This window comes from Mycteria americana, chromosome 7 (assembly GCF_035582795.1).
Source record: "Mycteria americana isolate JAX WOST 10 ecotype Jacksonville Zoo and Gardens chromosome 7, USCA_MyAme_1.0, whole genome shotgun sequence".
In the NCBI taxonomy this organism is placed as follows: domain Eukaryota; kingdom Metazoa; phylum Chordata; class Aves; order Ciconiiformes; family Ciconiidae; genus Mycteria; species Mycteria americana.
Genome location: NC_134371.1, coordinates 15282244 through 15301418, shown reverse-complemented (window position 1 = coordinate 15301418; position 19175 = coordinate 15282244). Strand labels below are relative to the sequence as shown.

The following is a 19175-nucleotide window of genomic DNA, read 5'->3' as shown; positions in this document are numbered from 1 at the left end:
AGGAAAGGCTTCTGGTTTTACATTTTTCTCCTTGTTGACACTTAAAGAATTTGTCTGTGTATACAAGAACTGCGAAGCAAACCCAGAGGATTGCTTTTAAGACTCTTCTCACTTTATCCTCAGTTTGCACATTAGCAAATTTTACTTGCGTTACCACAAGTTAGCATGCTAGGACTGGAGGATGTCTTGATTTGCTTGGAAGCAGAATTGCTGATGCTGGGTCTAATCCAGTTCTTTATTAAATTAATTTGGTTTAGGGTTTTAGAACATTGTCTTGTGAGAGCGGTAATTTATAGCATGTAGAAATGAAACAAAATGGCGAATGAAAGTACGTTATTACTACTTCACGTGGTTTAGGAGACTGAAGGATTTAGCTTCTGCTTTTCAGGTGACCATGAATCTTGGTCTGGTGTACCCCTCTGTCATTACTACATGAAGGAAATCTATGTGAATCCTGTAAAAAATAGCTTTTTTCCCTTTTTAAGCCTGTTGGCTTATTACACTTAGCTGGTTGTACATTTGTTCATGTTAAAATTACAATGGTTTATTTCTCAGCACTAAATTTTGTTAAATGTATTCACTTTTGATTTACATTTGTCCTTTTGAGGCTGTTCAAGAAAAAATTGCTTTTTGTTCACTGAAGAATGGAAGTTGTGCTTAAGGCTCATGTTTGGTCCAGTTCACCAATTGATAGAAATTCAGAGCATGAAGAAAACCATAGAATATATATGTATTAAAATGTCAGCCCTGCAGACTACAGGTGCTCTCTGAGGCATGAGAGGGATCCAGTCTTGAGAATGAGGAATGGTGTTTCTCTTCTCCAGCTAGTTAAGTTACATGCATTTAGGACTGGGAGAGGAAAAATAGGAAGCAAGACTTAAGTTCAATAATTTGTGTCTGTTTTAATAGCTATTAATACCTGTAGGACTTAGGTTTCACAGTATCAGCAAGTTAAATTCTGCCACTTTTGGCTGACTGGCTGCCTTCAGTTAAACAATTCATTGCTTAAAAAGTGTTCTGAGACTGGGAATTTGACTGCTTTTTCTAGACCAGGCTTTTATTCTTCAACAGTAGCAGGCACCATTAAATTATGTTATACCTGTGTTTATTGAAACTATTATAAAATATGCATAAAAGCTGTTGGTGACTTTAGATGTTATGATAATGCAGAATACTTGTTTTTTCTTAATGTTTTTTAAATGTCATTGCTACCATAGTATAGAAGAGATGACACAACAGAAGTTTCTGTACTACACTTTCTAGGTCCAATGGGACAATGAAATAGTAAATTAGAAACTAAAATAATAGTTTTTCTTCTAGTGATTTATTGTATTGTTAGTTGTATTAGTTTTTTTTCTTATGGTAATCCAGTTTTCAAATCTGTTCACTTCTGCAGGAGGCTGTGGATCGCTGTGGAGTCTGTTTCCTTTCTTCCCTGTTTGGTTGTAGAGAGAAGACACCAAAAGCCAAGTATATGCATCTAGCTCAGGAACTGCTGGTTGATCCAGAATGGCCACCAAAACCCCAAACAACAACAGAAGCGAAAGTACCATCCCAAGAAAATGGTTCATATCAAATCATCGCTGTAACGTAACAGTGGATCTTGGTGGCATGTGTCTTTAGCAGTATTCAGAAGAATGTAATTTTAAGGCTTTATTTGAAATTGCAGTATACTAAATGTCAAATTCTAATGCAGATATTTCCAACTGTTTTGTCTCTCTGAATACAAAGTTCAGAGCCAGACATCTTATGGCTACAAATTTTAAAAATGTAGGTTACCTTAGGCAGAACAAAAATGATGTTTCCTTTCACCTTCTTTCAGATTTCATTACTCCTAAGTGAGATGTATTTGAAGGTTTAAACTGCAGGGCAGTTAAAACAGGTTCACTTTATTTGCTTTATTTGCCTGGACTATCTTAATCATTGTTCTAACCTGCTTACCCGGGCACGTGTTCATGTAAACCCTATGATGTAATGGTTTCATTGTAGTACTGGAGGCGCATAATAACCTTGTCATGCCCTTTTTTTTTTTTAATATTCACTGTTGGAAAGCTTTGTGCCTCAGAACGGTTCTAAAGTTTTGGTGTGTGTACCTCTAAGTTTGTCCCTACTAGTAAGGAGTGTTTCCAGGTGTAAAGTTTGGATTTTAAGTTTTAATTCTTTAGTCTGCCACAGCAGGAACTGGGAATGCTATAGAAGCAATATGCTCTGTCCTTAAGAAGAAAGCACATTGCTTTCAGGTGGGTTCTTAACTTGTTTTCTAGCTAACCCCAAGGAAGAGCTTAGGTGGCCTCCAGAGGAGGAGGCATTTGGCTACACTCTAAAGTTTTTGGAGAAGGAAGGCTGGAGAATCTTAACACTGTCTTCTGTCTCATGTTTTATTACATTTAGCTATGCATTTCTCTACAGACTTTGCTTTTTCCAGCAGAAGGGTTGGATTATCCTTTTGTGGACCATTTTTAATTTGTAAATCTTAAGATAATTTTCCTATATACCTTGAAGTAGTAAGGCCAGAGTTACTGCTGAAAGGGAAATGGGGGTGGGAGGGAGGAATATTTTCACATGCCCCGCTTGGGATTTGTGCATGTTAAGAACATATACACTTCAAAGAGTTTGTCAGTGTCTTAAGCACTATATGTAGCTGTATGAAACAAAATTAAGAGAAAATAGATGAGCTAAAATCTGTCTTGCTGCAGAACTATAAGGCTTATGTGGATTTTATTAAAAAAAAAAAAAAAAAAAGGGAAAAAGAAAAGCTTGCATCACCAATAATGCTGCTTAAGCACTTGGGGTAGCGATACATCATTTTGCCATTAGGCGGTGTCAAAACACAAGACCACTAGAAAAAGATCTGCAAGGATGTAGAAGCAGGCATTGTCTTCGCGTGCAGAGCTTAAACACCCCCTCCCCCCCCTTTTTTTTTTAAACCACAAATTACGTCTCTCCAAACCATCTTCAGCTTGCTAAACTTTCAGAAAAGTCTTCTTTGGTGTCTTTGGGAAGATGATAAAAATACCTACTCTTGATAGGTCTGTTTTGACCAGGTGCAAGTGACTGGTTCAGACACCTCCAAGCTTTGGGAGGGCATCCGGGGTCTGGAGAAGTCACGATTCTGTAGAGATCCTTTAGAGAAGGAAGTGGGTCCTTTAGGGTAGTTGTGGAAGGAGGGCCCCAAACTCCCTGGCCAGGTGGGATCCATTTGAATTGTGTGTATTCTGATGATATGGAATTTGAAGTTTTGGGTTTTTTTTTTGTTTGGTGGGGTGTTTTTCTTGGTTTGTTTTGTTTTTTTTAAAATTCCTGTGGAGTCGATTCCATTCCAGCATTGTTTTAATAAGGGGAATTTTTCAGGTCAGGCCTAATTCCCTTGTGCTGTTCTGTAAGGCAGTATGGACAGTGTCCCCCACTGCTCGTGTTCTGGTTTCTGCAGTGTTGAACATACTGTGCCAATGGGGAATTTAAAAGTGGTGCTAAATGGTTTGGAAGACTTTTTCCTAGAGCTTGGGAGTTTAAGTTATTAGCGCTTGCTCCTCATAAATAGTATGCATATAGTGTACTATCCTCTAGTCCAGCTGTCTGCTCTTTTCCTGATTTTTTTTTTTTGTTGTTGTTGTTTGTTTTTGAGGGGTGGAGCAGGAGCAAGAGGGAAGTGGTTTTCTTAACATTGATTCAACAGAGCAATGTAAAAGTCTTATTATCCTGGCTTCTTAGGGTCATAAACATCGAACAACGTTGGTGTAGCTTTTAAGGGGTCTGCATTTGTGGACTCGGATAAATTTATTAATCATGAACTTGAGTCAGTTGGCTAATTTCTGTCTGTTGATTTTACAAAATCTTTGTAGCATGGAATGATTGATGAAGAATAATTCTTAGCTGCGTAAGTAGTATTCAAATTTAAAGAAAAAGAATATTTTAGTTGAAAAATGTTGTGAAGCTATGCATCTTGGACCTGAGAGCTGTGACTTATCCTTAAGCTTTTGCTTTCCATTTCATTTGCCATTTTAGCTTGGTTGTTCCATCAGAAGTGAAAGAAAATATATGTGTCTTTCCCTTTTATATGCTTTTGCTTAATACTTTCTCTAAACTGATAATTTCTCTCAGCTTGTTTGGTTTCTGAAGCTAGTCTTCCAATCTTATTCTATTTTATTAGACTTATCTAGAAAGTGAGGAGGAAAGAGGTTATAAGGTGGGCTTGTCTTCAGAGAACATTTTGGGGAACTCTTACTAAAACTGATATTGCCCAATGTCTCCACTTGAGTGACTAATGGGTCATGAGCCTATTTAAACTTGAATATTTTGCAAATGGAGCTAGTTTCCTCAAGGTATGTGTTCAGAGTTAGTAAATGTTCTTGAGGTTGCATGCTTGAGCTCTGACCTATTTGCTTCTGACACTTAGTCAAGAATAATAAATCAGCTTTTCTGAGAATTCTTCTTTTTGTTGCAAGTTCAGCCACAAAATAAGCTTTTGCATCTTCTGCAATTATTGGGACTTATGCCTTCCTGCCCAAGAGCTGAGTTTGGCCACCTATAATTTTTCTCATTTTGAGCAGTGTAGTTTTTCTGGTTTTCAGAAATGCAGCAAACTAGAACTGCACTAGCGTATTCAGTTTCTGTGTTGAAGTAAGATGAAATTCAGTTTGTAGTGAAAAGAATCTCTTCTAATGTTCATCTTAGAAGTCTAAATTCAGGTGAACAGACCAATTTAGTGATCTCCACTAGATATTTGGTAGACATTTTCTTCCTGCTGTATATTTTGGCCTTATGTTGAGGAGTTTGATTTATTATTAAATTATTTATGTATGCAGACTTTAATTTGTACGTATTTTACTTTGATTTATTAGGATTTGTAAATATTACTGTTTTTTAAATATTATTTATGCACATACTTAAAGGACTGGTCTACCCAGAAAAGCAATTGCTAAATAATAAATGTTACTTTTTAGAAACAAATTGCAAGATCATTAACTTGTATATCCCTCAGGGTTATTTTTAAAGGTGTTTTTTTTTTTTTCCTCTTCCCTTCAGATTCAATTAGCAGTAACTCTAGTTTCATGTACTATAGAACTAAATCTACTGTAAAGAAAATGCTGCAAATAATGCTTGAGTAGAAGCGGCTAAAACACCCACAGAACTGGCTGTCCATATTCATCATAACTTTAAATTGGAAACTCTTACTGTTGCACTTTTTAAAAAGTTGTTGGATTTTTAATTCTATTTATTTTTTTCTGTCTTCATGAAGGTTGTGCTGAACAGTCATCCCAAATTGGGTAAATAATCCTGTACTGTATATGCATATACAGTATAATACTAAGCAGATGTGGAGTCCTTTTTATGCTGCAAATTTTTAATGCTTATGTTGGTCATCACAAAATGAGAGAGCTAAAGTTCTGTAGGATTTCTCCCATGAAATTCTGAATTGTAAACGTAGGCTTTTGTATGTCTAAGGGAAAGCTGTAGGTTTTTGACAATTTTTAGAGTCTTGAATATGTTGATTTTATACAGTAAAGCTTCAGGTTTTTAAAGCTATTTTCAACAAACTGCAGCTTGTTTGATAATTATGTGAACCAGAAACTACTCAGTTTGTCATGAATTCCTTAAGCCTAACACAGATTAAAAGGCTCACCATTACAGCGCTCTCTAGAGAAGCTCAGCTTCCTTTTTATTTTTAAATCTGAAATGATACTACATCTTTGTATTTAAAATATGTATTGCTGCTCTAGAATGGTACCCTGTTGTCAAGAGGCATACATAAATAACTGTACAATAGAATTGTAAATAGACTTGTAAATCATTTTTGTGACTGAAGCTCTTTGAAAATAAAATTAAAATGAACAGATATTTTAACTCTTTTCATTAGTTTCATGAAATTGTTTTTAATTATTCTTTATACAATTAGATCCAAAGCTTGTTGAAGAATACAGACTTAATCCCACTGATGTCATGGGTACCTTGTTCAGTGCCTCTGTATTTTTGAAGATAGGGTGGAGAAGTATGCATGCCATGCGTTAGCAGTGCATGTAGTAGCACTGCTGTTCTGCTGTAGGGTAATATTGACCGTACTTTTATCTGGTGGCTTATGAGAGCCATTTTAAAGCCAGACCCTGTACATGTGATAGCAACTTGTTTCCACCTTCTGTTATCCAGATGTTCCTTCTGTTCTTTGACGCGTGGGAGGCATTATCTTGAAAAGACTCTTGGACAAATGTTCCTGGCTGTGAGCTGGCATTGTTGTTGCAGTCATCTTCAGAAAAGTCACACGGAAATGAAGACGTCTTTTCCATCCTGCAGCTCACCTTCTGTTTAAACATTCATTAACAAAGCACATTATTTTAAACTTGAAGATAAGATGTTTGAAATACCTGGTTACTTCATTACAAAAATGTAATCTTTCGATTTCAAACTCATATTTTGAAAACTTAAAGCTTTTCTCTCTTCAGAATCTTTCAGGCTTTAGGTTTTGTTGGCCTGTGCCTACAGAAGACTTGGAGGAAAAACAGAAGCCAAATGGGTCAACCCTGGATTGCTTAGCCAAAGGGTTAAGTAGAAAACTCTTCATTCCTTGCTCAAATTGCTTTGACTCCAGTCCTGCAAGAAAGTAAAAGTCAGAGCAGCCTTGTGAAGGTACATATCAATCACTTGGTTGTTTAAAGTAGATGTGTCCACTCCTTCAAAAGCTAATGCACCTGTGTAGCAGGCTGTGGTGAAACTAAGTGTCTAAAAAATTTGAAATTTCTTTCTGATCATATTTCAGAATTGGAATATAGATTTCTGACTCTAGCCAAATTTGCACTGGGTTGGTTGAAGCACATACTCTAATATCACTGTCAACGAAGCTACAAGTGTTTTATGTGCTGTTGCATGTGTGACTTCAAATTTTCTCCTGTTTTGTGAGTGATCTCAAGTTCTACTTTTGGAGTTGCATACAACCTATGGAAGCTGGTTGCTTACACAACTAAATGTAGGCAAAATCTGCTCTGAAGCTTAAAATATTCTTTGGCCTTTCACAGTAGTTACGCAAATATGGGTGAAAGTGTTATCTAGAGGATGTGTTTTGCTGTTTTACTTCCCATTTAAAGTGCAGAATCATGGTGAAGCCTGATTGCCTGCTATGCTCCTAGTAGCTTCCTCTAAAAAGCAGATAAGTTTCTAAGGTATGGTTCAAAATTCCTTTTTCAAGCTCATAAGAGTTTAGAAACTTGCAAGAAAGTAAAAAAGTTAAGCACCATAGTAAATGATACGTGTGTTCAGTATCTTTGAAACTAAGTTCAAAACTGATTTGTGACTTTTAATATACTAACAGTATTAGTGTATTCATTCTGGCATCCTTTCATAGTCTTGAGAAAGATTTAAGAGGGTGGTAGAAGGGGAAAGAGGCTGTAGACGAGAACATGGTAAATGACCACCCAGGCTGGTGTCCTTTCTGGAATGGCAGGTGTCTCGTGAGGGTTTGAGAAAGTTTTAATACATGGGAATATATAAGTATGACCCTTACGTGGATCTTACTGTATTCTCTACTATTAAAATCTTCAATTGTGGAAGTTTAAATATTTCTTCAAAAAATACCATTAGCAGCTCTAGATGTTTGAGATCTACAGGATTACTCAGTTCCTGTGCTAGTCATATTCTTGTGGCCTTAAGCTCTTGCAAAGAATTTCTACCATTCCATTGTTTGTTTGTGAAAATGTATGTCTTCTAGCACTTCTGAGTGTCTAACCTTGTCTCGTTGAATACTCTCTTACCTTTTGTTATGAGACCGGCAAAACGGACATCCCCAGTCTACAGACTAGTGTTAGCCTGTTTCTTATTTTACAGACTCTGGCCTGCAGTCATGGCTCTGAGGGACCTGCATTTGCAGTCTGTAGCATAACAGTTTGGGGTTTTCTTTCCCCATTTGGTTCTCTAGATCCTTATTTCTCTCGTCTCACTGAATCCTGTTGTTCTGCTGTGGTCTTGGGTTGAGTTGGTGCAGGTTGAGATAACAGTCAGGGCTTGAAACATTAAATTTCTTGTTGCCTTTCTGCCCCGTGTGGAGGGTTGTGCTCCCACCCCACCCCACCCAGAAGTAGCTCACCGGCTGCCTGCTCTGCGTGCTGTGGGCTGGAGGCTGAGGTACTTGCCCTGGGTGCGTGGGGATGTGCTCCTCATCAGCGTGCTGAGGTGGGGATAGGTAGGATCAGGGACAGGCTGGCTTATGAGTTTCTCTGTTGAGGTGAAGGCATCACTGGTTTATGTGAGATGGTCAGTTTTGGAGTCGGATGGGGGTTACTAGGAGGGCAAGATTCTCTGAAACATTCTTTTTTTGACATGGAAGAGTCCTTTGGAAGGGTGAAATCTCAAGGCCTTTTTTTGGTGACTTACCATCTCCTTCAAAGAGTTGTAGAAAGGCCAGTGAGAACTTGCTTTGCGGCACCATGTTGCTGGTAGTTGATACCACTAGGTGCTGTGTCCTTCCCTTCCTGAGGGAGGGATGCAGATTTTACCAGTCTTCAGTACTCTGAAACTAACCAAGAATATTTTTTTCAAGTACTCTGTTTTGCTTTTTTTGATGCAGCAGCTGTTCTTGCTCCATGGTGGTATGTTGCAGTTCAGGCACGTGAGAAGCTCTGCTCTCCTACCTGACTTACTCCTTTTTAAGTGATTGTGTTTGTACCCATGTCTGGTGGGGTTGGTATGGGACAGCTTCATCCTTGCCCCTAGAAAAGGGTATGTTGGGATGGAGCCCTCCTCTCCCCCAGTGTTCTCGGTGCTGAAGACTGGCACGGTGTCAGCTATTCCAGTTAGGTCTGCAGAACTTGTCCAGCTATTCCAGCAGTCCCAGCTGCTGCTTCTCCTACTAATGAGCCGGGTGCTTGACTTCCAGGTTTCTGATATACTTGGACGTGTTGATTTCACTAAGGAAGTATTTCTAAACTGTGGAGGATTTCTGTTTGACTTGGTTCTTTAAATATTACCATTATAGCTACAATGATTGCTTTCCTGTTCTTTTTTTTTTTTTTGTTTGGAAATCTATACAACTTTCCAACTTTGTGGTATGTTTCATGCAGATCTACCTTTATTGGTACAGCTAGCAAACCTCATGGCATTTCTTTCCTCTCATTTCATTGTATTTTTAATGCCACTGATAACTTAGTATTGTGTTAAGCTGTTGAAATGAGACTCGCTGGTTATCAGAGGCCCACTACTGTCCTGTGCTGCACGAGCTCTTGTGTGTTATTTCAGGCTACGTCAAAAATAGCCTGTTGCTTCTTGTGTGTTCTTGGGCTGTTCCAAGAAGCGATCACTTGCAAATGCTGAGAGACGATTTAACAGAACTGTGTGCTGTTTTGCTTTTGGCCACTTAAGATATAGGACGCGCTTTTTACTTCCATTATCTATTTTTGGAGGCTAAACTTTATTTTTAAACCTCAGGTAACCTACAATAAAAAAAAAATATTGTGGGTGCAGGACATTTTGATAATTTTTTTGAAAAGGCTTTGTGTGTGTAACAGTATAATGCTTTTCTGTTCAAATAAATATATGCCTTCTGACTACTTAGAGTTTCATCATGATTTTATATGCTTTTATTATACTTGACTAGTACAAATACAAACAAGGAATACTTGATTTCCAAAAGAGCTTTATCTGTACTTCTCGGTGTAAGCTGAGCACCTTAGAAATATTTGCAGTCAACAGTTATAGAGATTTTGAAGTTTGCTTTCAAGCCAAGAGAAATTTTGCACACATTTGCAGGTTTTATGATATATTCACACAACTTTGTTGGCTGCTAAGTTATTAACTACCTGTGATCAAATCCTGACTCTCTCTTGTCTCTTGTAACAGCTAATGTTTCTGGCACTTCAACAAGGATGTTGGTGTTTCATTTGTCAGTGATGATCAAGCTTTTCTTCCAGCTGGATGCATCTATTTGTCCTGAGAAATGTGACTGCTCTTCAAAAAATGCAATTCATTGCTCTGGTCCCCACATAAAAGATCTGGAATCGTTACATCTGCCTTGCAACATGACAGAAATTCACATAACGGACACTAACGTAACATACTTGCAGGATGTTTTTTCTAGGATGGTGGAACTGCAGCATCTCGTCTTGTCTTCAAACAACATCTCTCTGATTTCACCAATGGCTTTTAAAGGCTTGAGAAGGCTAAAAGCCCTGAAGCTGCTAGATAATAAGCTGGTTGAACTTCCCCCAGAAGTGTTTGATGACATGGTACAGCTTCAGCAATTGATCATTGAAAATAACAGGTTGAAATCCATCGAAGAAAATCTCTTTGATGAACTAGCTAGTTTAGAGGAGCTTTTCTTGAACAAAAACCAACTAACAGCACTTCCTAGTGGTGTGCTGAAGAAACTTGCCAAACTCAAAGTACTGAACTTGTCAAGAAATTATTTGGCAGCACTGCCTAGAAATATATTCAGTGCATTAACCAGGCTTGAGAAGCTGATGCTGTATTTTAACAGGCTGTCTTCAATAGAGTCTGGTATGTTTGATAGCCTGAAGGAGCTGCTGGAACTCTTCCTGCACTCCAATAACATCCACTCCATCACCCCTGATGCATTTCATTGTCTTCATAAACTGAGAAGCCTAACGCTCTCCAGAAACAAGCTCGAGGTTTTGCCTCCTGGGCTCTTTCTGCACTTGCATGACCTGTCTAAATTGACCTTGTACAGGAACCCACTGAAGTCTCTTCCAGAAGTATTGTTTGGAGAAATGAGGCATCTTGGTAGCCTGTGGCTGTACCACACAAAGCTCTCAACAATACCAGATTTTGTGTTCAGTAACTTGACAAATTTAGAGCTGCTTGTGCTGAGTTTTAATCCAGAGCTTAGTGTTCTTCCTAAGAATGTATTCAGTGGTCTGAATGAACTGCGGGGCCTTTCTCTGCATACAAATAATATTTCCCATCTGCCAGAGGGCATCTTCCTGAGCCTTCAGAAACTGCAGAACATTTCCCTTTTTGATTCGAGGCTTGAGGCTCTTCCTAGAAACCTCTTTCATAATCTCAAGCACCTTCAGAAAGTTTACCTCAATAGTACTAAGCTGCAGTCTCTTCCTGGAGATTTCTTTACTGCTTTACCTGAGCTGCAAGAAGTCTTCCTTGACCACAACCCTTGGAAATGTGATTGCCAAATTCTTGGCTTCCAAGAGTGGCTGCAGAAGAGCATGGAGATAGTTAAAAATGTGCCATCTCTAATGTGTGACAGCCCGCTGGCACTACAGAATATTTCTCTTGTGACTCTAACAGATCATCACCTGAAGTGCCTGCCAACCACAGCGATTACATACCAGATGTTCAGCTCAACTTACTCCCAGGCTTCAACTTCTCTTGTGACAGAGCACTTGACATCATCTTGGGAGACTACTGTAACAGTGGCGTCCGGCATGGATACCAGCACACCCACAGCAATTCCTCTTGCAGCTCCAGGTTTTACCTACTCACATGTTCAAGATGTTGGGCAGCCTAGGTTTCATTTCTCAGATGTTCCAACCCAAGCTTCTCCCACTGTCAAAGTAGAAACCAACAGTGTCAGAGGAACAGATTTAACTACCCTTGCCTGGTGGGATGAGCTGCCAGCCCGCAGGAGTGCTAAGCCCTATTTTAATACCAGAATTGCTTATTGTCAGCTGTTTTTGTGCCTTCACACTTTGATTTTAGCACTCCAGAGTGTAACCATTGTGCTCAGTCTGTATGTGATGGGTATAACCAGGCAGCTCTTGCACTCCAGAAATACTCCTGCTCAGCCTGTAGTTCTGATAAAATTTTTAAGAAGATAGAGAATACCAGCCAAAGAGAGGATTAGAAGCACTGTTTTGGATGCATTTTGAGCATTTGGGCAGTTCACGCTTGATTCAGATATGGATTACAAATCTTCATAGCAAGAACCATAAAGACCTTGTTTTTACAGCACAATGAAAATGTGCTTTTATGTACCTTAGCGTTTGCCAAAAGTGATTGTAATCACTGTACGTTGCTACAGCACTTGGTGCATGAACCCAGAGGGAGAGCTGAGAGAACCTGTGGTGACCTCTACGTGGGTGCTGCTAGTTTCCTGCTTTGGACCGCAGCCCTGTCCCTGCCAGACGCCGCTGCCTGCTGCTGTGCTCGCGCTGCTCCGATGGAAGTGGCATCAACGTAGGAACACGGCTTTAATGTGCTTTAAAGGTTGCCTGTAGTACTCCAAATGCTATTATGCCTTATACTGCCTGCAGTGTTTTGTCTCCTTATTGAGAAAAGAAATAGTATTTTTGGGAGGATATGCTGGAAAAGACCTTTTAAAAATGGAGGTGGGGGCAGAATGATATGGTGCAAATGTCTTAGTTTTTGCTTTCTGTCCTCAGCCCCTTTCCAGGACAAGGCAGGAGGAAGGGGTACCATTAAAGCTAACAGTGCTTTTCCTCTGGCTTAACCAGAGGAAGATAAATAAGATGCTGGGTGAGGAAGTATAATCTTGATGTGTTCTGTTGTTTGCTTTTTGTAAACTTTGTAACATTACTACAAATCTGAACTTTAAGTAAACATTTCTATCCTTGAACTTTGACCAGTGGTCTGAAAAGCAAGGCGCCGCTCGCTGCATGATGCAGTGAGTCTTGAAACCGCAGTGCCAGGCAGATGCCCAGGTCTGAGGCTTGGCTCCAGAGGAACATAGTTGGTTTGAGAGCTGGTCTTGACTGAGCTGGGAGAGAAGGGGATGGTCTCTCCTGGGCTTGGCCAGCAAAACACAGGCGTGCAGCAAAGTGGCAGGGAGCCTGTGTGATCTGAGGGCCCTGAACTGTCGCCACCTTTTTCGAAGTTGGCTGGGGAACATACACATCTCCATCAAATTGCAGTATGCAGTAGCATATTCAGTCATATTCAGGTACTTTTTACCTCTTCTTATTCCATAGTATTACTCCCTGACTTCCAGCCCTTTCAATTGTTGATATGCAAAGTCAGCTACGAGGCAATAGTGTGGGTTTTGGTCTTCATACTGAAATGTTTTTTAATATTTTGAATGATAGAAGTATCTTAGTTTGTAAGTAGACTGGTAGCTGTCAGGCTGCATGTGCTTTGGTAGCTCTTGGATTTAACTGTTAGCTTTTATCTTAATTATGTGAGTTAGCTTGTTCTTAAAAGCTCTGACATTGTGCTCAGAAGCTAGGGCTGGATTAAAGAGCCTCTGGATGTGGTTCCCTGGCTCCTTGGGCAGGAGACCCTGTACTCCAGGAGTCTTTTCATAGCCTTACTGACTTTCTAACTATTGAGGTCTTTCCTAGATGGCCTTGAAGTGGCACTTTACAAGCCTGAGCTGAAGAGAGTTTGCATTTGCTGCAGGTTGTGGCTTGTTCCCTGCTGTGTGCTACTCTAGGCAATGAGAATAAACTATGGACTGCTTTGTTTCAGGGTGCTCTGCTGCTGGACTTGAATTCCTCTTCTAGGCTGTGAAAAGAGGCAATGTGTTTCTATGGTGTTAAATAACCATCGTCTTGCTGGTGAGGTTTAACAAAATTTAGCAAGCCTGGCTAAGTGGTAGGTAGAGCCATCTCTAAAGGTGGAGAAAGGCAAGTCACTACAGCTGGTGCGAAGCAGACTGGGACTGGATTCATAAACAGAAGCACCAGAATATTTATTGCAATATGTTTGAGAAGCACAAAGCCAACACGAAGCTTTCTTGGTGGTGGTTCTGGGTTGTTACGTGCTAGTGCTTAAAAGGAGTCAGTTGTTACAAATTTAGGTTCTTGGTTGGGCAGCTGTAATGACCACTTAGTGTTGTCCCAGCTCCAGTGCCGTCATACTAGTGCCACGCAAGCATCTGCTCGCAGCAGGCAGGAGATAAGTATGATCTGGACTAACGAGGAACTTGTTTTACAAACCATGCTGGTTATTGTTTGCCTCGGTGAGGCTCTGAAGAAGTGTGCTCATGGCTACAGGCACTCGGACGCACACTGTCTAAGAAAGAGCAACGGTTCGGTCACCATATGGGCGTACGACACCCTGATGCCCGCCCTCGGGAAGAGCAGCGGGTTAGCAGCAGCTGCCATCTTTCTGAACCCTCCTTTGGCCGCCCCAGCCCTGCAGTGGGGCCAGCTGGGTCTCCGTGCTGCTCCTTTGGCTCCCGTTCCACAGTCGCTGAGCTCTGGCACGTGGGGGCTTTGGCACGCGGCTGCGTACAGTCAAGCGCTCAGAGGAGGATGATTCGTCTTTACATGCTGTCATCGGGCTTTCCCTGTGCTTGAGCCAGACGGGGAAGTGAAGTCAGCAGACAACAAAAGGCTGGAGCAATAAGGGCCTGGGGTGTTTTACTAACTCTTCCTCTGAGGTGTTCTGTTTTGAGCTGCCTCTGATTCATTGCTTGTTGCCCAGCAGAGCTCAGCCCTTCCTGCAAAACTCCCTGGCCTGGGAAATCCAAGGACATGCTTATTTATATCCCATCTCCGTTTTGCCTGGAGAAGGGACGGTCTTCCAGGTCAGCGTGATGGTGGCTGTGGCAGGTGGGAGGCAGCAGGGAGGGCTCCTTGGGAAAAGTGCAGCCGCACCTCGGAGCCTCCCTCTGGGCAGCACTGCCTTGCTGCCGTCTCAAGGCACCGACGGCTTGCCATCGCCAGTGTATTGGCAAGGGTTTTCCTGGTCCCCGTAGCCCATGCCTCCGTGCTCTATGCCCAGCCTTCGCCACCAGGCTGGGCTTGGGGGGGACAGTGGGCTGGAAAAGGTCGGAGGTGTCTAATGCCTGGTCTGGGGGGTCCCTGCTGCTGAGGAAAGGGTGGATACAAAGCATGTCTGCACTCAGTGGCTGAGGGGATCAGCTCCACACGCGTGGCTCCTGTATGGGGTGCAGAGTCATGGTTAACAGCCCTGCATGTTAACCAGACTTCTGAGTCCAGGAGCTGCCTCTGGGACCACATCCTAGTCGGGAGCACTTGAGGTATGTTGCCAACGCAGCCTAGCCAAGGGTCTTCTGTAACTTGCTCGGTTCCCTCAAACACTTGTTTCTGTGGTGGTTGCTCCTGCTTTCTCTGCTTTAGGAAGTCCTGGAGCAGCGGGAGCTCTGACCCCCCGTGCCAGGCCACGGGAGTACGCAGTGTGTTTCCAGCCCGATGTCACTGCAGGTGCCGTTCTCCTTTGCCTGTTGGGACTTGAATGCACAGAGTCCCCAAAGAGCGGGCTGGTGAGGAGGGAATTAACTGCTGCCGAAAGTGCTGGCAGCTCTCTGCTTGTTTCCCGGCTGCTGCAGGACCCTTCCGAGCCACCAGCACCCTTGTGCTGTGCTTGTGTCCCCGGCATCTCTGCCCTTTCCATGTCACCTCTGCCTACTAAATGCCGCTCAGCCCCAGCGTGTAGCAGCAAGAATCCACCTTGAATCCTCCCTCTCCTGGTGGCAAAGAGAAGCCAAGTGATGGCAGGTGCGCTCGGAGAAGATACCCAGGAGCGTGCGAGAGTGCTGGCTGCGAGGCAGGAGCTCTGGGAGCCTCTGGCTGATGCAACGGAGCATTGGCCATGTCTCCTCCAGGCCTCCGACCAGCACGCGTCGCCTGGGGAAGCTGATTCAGCAGCTGTGATATCAGAGCACAGCATTTCCTAGGGATGACAGAATAGCTGGGAGGAGATGCAGCCAAAGGCACGTACCCGCAGGACAAGGCTGGGGTTACGAGTGTTTACAGACTCTCAAAGTGATCGGGAAGCCTGAAGCTCCTGCTTTTGCCCCTGCTCTGTCCAGAGAGGGGCAAGCTATGGAGGTGTTGTGCCTGCATTTTCCTAGCACACCCCCTTCCCTCCTGGGTGTTCACGGGCAGATGAGCTCTCTTGCCTGGGACATGGTGGGCGAGTCCCGCTTCGTTGCAGGGTGGTGGTCCGCTGCTCCAGCAGCACCCGGAGGCATCCCGCCACCGGGCTCAGCACCTCTTGTGCAATTGCTGCTGTAGGACTGTCGTGTTTCTCCGCAACATGCCAGGCTTCCAGCTGTGCCTTTGTGTGTCTCTAGATGAAAAAAGCCCAGGGCAGGGAGCCAGCGACGGCTGGCAGCAGCTCCGTAGCCTGCTGTGCACTCCTCTGCCGGCTTCCCCTGGGCACAGGGGAGAGATGGGGCCCCTTCCTCCTTGGGGTGTCGGCAAAGGGTCCCTGGGGCACTCCCTGGTGCCAGGGATGGCTTTACGGAGATGTAGAACGGGGCGAAGCCGGTCCGGTAAACACCTCGCAGTGCATGAGCAGGGACAGGCCCCTGCCATCGCCTCCCACTCCAGCCGGTCCTTCCCCCCTCTCCCAGCGCCCATCGGACAAGCTCTTTCCGCTTCGGATTATCTCTCCAGGCGGACTTGGCCACGAGCCCCGCATTCCTTCCAGCCTAGCACTGCCCTGAGCCCGCGCCAAGCCCTGCGTACTGCTGCTATCGCTCGGGGCTCAGGCCAGGGCCGAGCCTGGAGGAGACGGTCCTGCTGGCCAGGCGAGCTCCGCTGGTGCTTGAGATCCTAAATGCTGTTTTCTTTGAGCTCCAGGAGGGCTGTGGTGGGTCTCGTGCTGGTGCTTGGGTGGAGGTTAGCCTGCTGGCCATCCCTGCTGCCCATCCTGGAGGGATCAGGGCTGCTGCTCCTTCCCAGAGCTCCCACCCTGGACGTGCACTTCCCCAGGGAAGGCAGGACATGTCCCCCGTCCTTAGGGCAGATGCAGATGGGCATCCTGAGGCCATGAGCAGTGAGGCAGTCCTGGCCCTGCATTCCTCCAGCTGAAAGGGAGCGGGAAAACGCCCTGGAGGCGGGATCGCTGGCCCTATGGAAGAGCTCTCTGGTTTGGGCTCCTCAAAGGGTTAGGGTGGGCATGTGGGGAATGGGTGGTGGGGGCCCCAGCACCGGTCCCCGATGGACTAATGTACCTTCCTTCACCCCTCAGCTGTGGCTTGAGCCTACGTGTCCTGCCGCACGGCTCAGGCCCGGAGGTGTCCCCCCACGCTGGAGCACCGAGGGGACCCCCTCCCCTGGCCCCTAGCCCAGCCCTCCGCCCTCCTCCTCCGCTTCAGCAGAGCAGTTTGGCCCCATGCCCTGGGCCAGCTGGTCTCTGCAAGCACTGGGGGCCGCCGTGGGGGTTTCTCATAGCATGGTGGGCAGCTTGTAGCAGTGCAAAATAATGGGGGGGGTCCCAGCCCTGCGCTGCGGGGAGCGGCGGGGCCTGGGGATGTCCCGTCTCTCCCGGGGGTGTGAATTCAGGCAGGAGCTGGAGGTGTGCGAGGAGCAGGGGCCGGGGGGAGCTGAGGCCGCTGGGCTGTGCGGCCCTGCGGCGTGGGTGAGTGTGCTCAGCTGTTTGGCAGATGAGCAATGTGCTCTCCCGGCCAAGCCCACAAGCTGCTAATTTTAGCAATTACATGAATTTTTTCCAAGCAGTCTCAAGTCCCTTGCTGATTCAGAGCTGCTTGGCTTTGCTGCGCCCACCACCCCGGCTGTGGGCATGGACTGGAGGTGTGCCAGCGTGGATGCACTCGGGACTGTCCTGCTGTCCAGGAGCAAGGCTGACTTCCCCAAAAATGGGTGACGCTGCTGTTCTGGGGCTCCTGGGACCTCCCTGGCTGGTGGTGTTTCAGGGCTGAGCTCGGTGGCTCCCTGGTGAGCACCAGGGCTCACAGGACAGTCGGGAGCCCTGGTGGGGCTGGGAGCCCAGCCTGCGTTAAATGCAAGCGGCTCAGCGTGGCCAAGGGTTGCCTGCTCCTGGCCCTGCTGGCCTCCAGGAGCCCCAGCCAGGGTTACGTCGAAGTGCAAGGGATAACGCTACCTGGGACCACTTGCCACAGGACCTCCAGCCCTCCTGTGGGCTCAGCAGCACGCAGAGAAATGCCTGTGGAAAGTGCCAGGGGCTCTTGGGTGCAAGGGCACCTCCAGCCCGGGCTGCGACTGCCGGCAGCGGCTGGGCTGTGGGGCAGCACCACGTGCTGTTGCTTTTCCCCACACAGCGGCGTTTGGCCACTGCCTTTGGTGAGGAATCAGAAAACTGCATTTGTGCAGGCAGCAGATGGCGAGGAGGGCCGGGGGCTCTGGGTGGAAGGAGCCACCCTCCCGGCCCAGCCGTGACCGCAGGTTTCGCTGCCAGCCCCATCTCACAGGGGCACAGGGTCTGGCAGGTGCCCCAGCTCCATCGTCCCCTTAGAGGCGTAGGGACGCGGCAGTGACTCCACGCTGTCCCAAGCTTGGTCTGCGGGGTTCAGCCTTTCTCTGGCCGGTGCGGCTGGAGCTGGGGAAGGTCCCCAGAGCACTGCTGGACCGTGGGGCTTTCCCATGGTGCGAGGCTTGCTACGCTCTGTCCAGCATCGTGCAAGCTCCCAGCTATGCAGAGCAGCCTCCCTTTGCAAAACGCTTATCTCACCCTCAATAACATCCACATGCTGTCTCTGGGAGCTGCCTCTCCTCTCCAGATGTGCAGAACGTGTCTGTGCATCTGTCCCAAGGTCTCGCACTGCAGGCAGCAGCTCCCCTTCCCTGCTTGCCCCCCGCTCCTCTCCCTTGCATGTAGCCCGGGGCAAGCTCCTGTGTGCTCACCTCTGGGAGCGGCTCCGTCTCCGCTGCGGGTGCGGTGCACGGGTTTGTGCCGTTACTCAGCCTTGCTTTATTTTTAGGGATGTCTTGAAAACACGCTCGTCCTTCCCAGCCAAGGGCCAGAGCCAGGTTCCTGAGGCCTGGGTAGAGGCAGCTGAGTTTTTGGCAGGGCTGTTACCTGGGCTTCTCTGAAACTTTGGGTGCCCTGCGTGGCCGTAGGTACCATAATCTGATCACCCCCTGCTCCTGGGGGTAGGGTGTTCGAGGGTACCCGCCGCTGCATCCCCATCCCTGCGTCCCCCCTGCGGCAGTGCTGCTTGGAAGGAGCAGAGTCTGACATTCCTCTGTCGGACTGGGATTGGGGTGGTGGTTTTTCAGAAGTGCTGGGGTTTAATTTCTGTGTTGCCTTTCTGAAAAGCTGTGTGCTTCTGGGATGAGTCAGAGCAGGCAGGAACCCAGAAGCGCTGGCGCTGGCGGCGGGCAGAGCTGGCGATAAGGGTGCGATAAGGCCGTGAGAGCCCTGCTCTCGTGCCAGGGCTGCAGGGAGTGGGCAGCTCCCAAGCCCGCTGCCTGACCTCCAGCTGCACCGCTGTCAAGGAAGTGGGGAGGTTATTTTGAGAACCACGGTGCTGGGAAAATCTGCTATGTCAATAGAGCGTGAGCTAAAGCATTTGCGGGTACTGTTTTCAA

General features: G+C 45.7%; 3 protein-coding genes across 8 annotated transcripts in view; all 3 read left to right on the top strand.

Annotated features, from left to right (window-relative positions):
* ATP13A3 (ATPase 13A3) overlaps positions 1–5849 on the top strand; it is a 65053-nt gene extending 59204 nt beyond the window's left edge. For all 6 annotated transcript variants that reach the window (XM_075507166.1, XM_075507164.1, XM_075507165.1 and 3 more), the window contains one exon: positions 1397–5849. In XM_075507166.1, coding sequence (XP_075363281.1) covers positions 1397–1594 — 198 coding nt within the window. In that variant the 3' untranslated portion in view covers positions 1595–5849. The remainder of the gene's footprint in view (positions 1–1396) is intronic.
* Positions 1–19175, top strand: part of LSG1 (large 60S subunit nuclear export GTPase 1) — a 352612-nt gene that overhangs the window by 95921 nt on the left and 237516 nt on the right. The gene's annotated exons all lie outside the window — the stretch shown is intronic.
* LOC142412268 (uncharacterized) lies at positions 5953–12479 on the top strand. Its single transcript, XM_075507167.1, has 2 exons — positions 5953–6621; positions 9820–12479. Exon 2 carries the CDS (start codon positions 9846–9848, stop codon positions 11769–11771), a length of 1926 nt encoding a protein of 641 aa, XP_075363282.1. The 5' UTR covers positions 5953–6621; positions 9820–9845; the 3' UTR covers positions 11772–12479.

What these genes read in the sequence shown, in the direction of transcription:
- LOC142412268 (XM_075507167.1), top strand. Translation starts at nt 9,846, where the DNA reads ATGTTGGTGTTTCATTTGTCAGTGATGATCAAGCTTTTCTTCCAGCTG.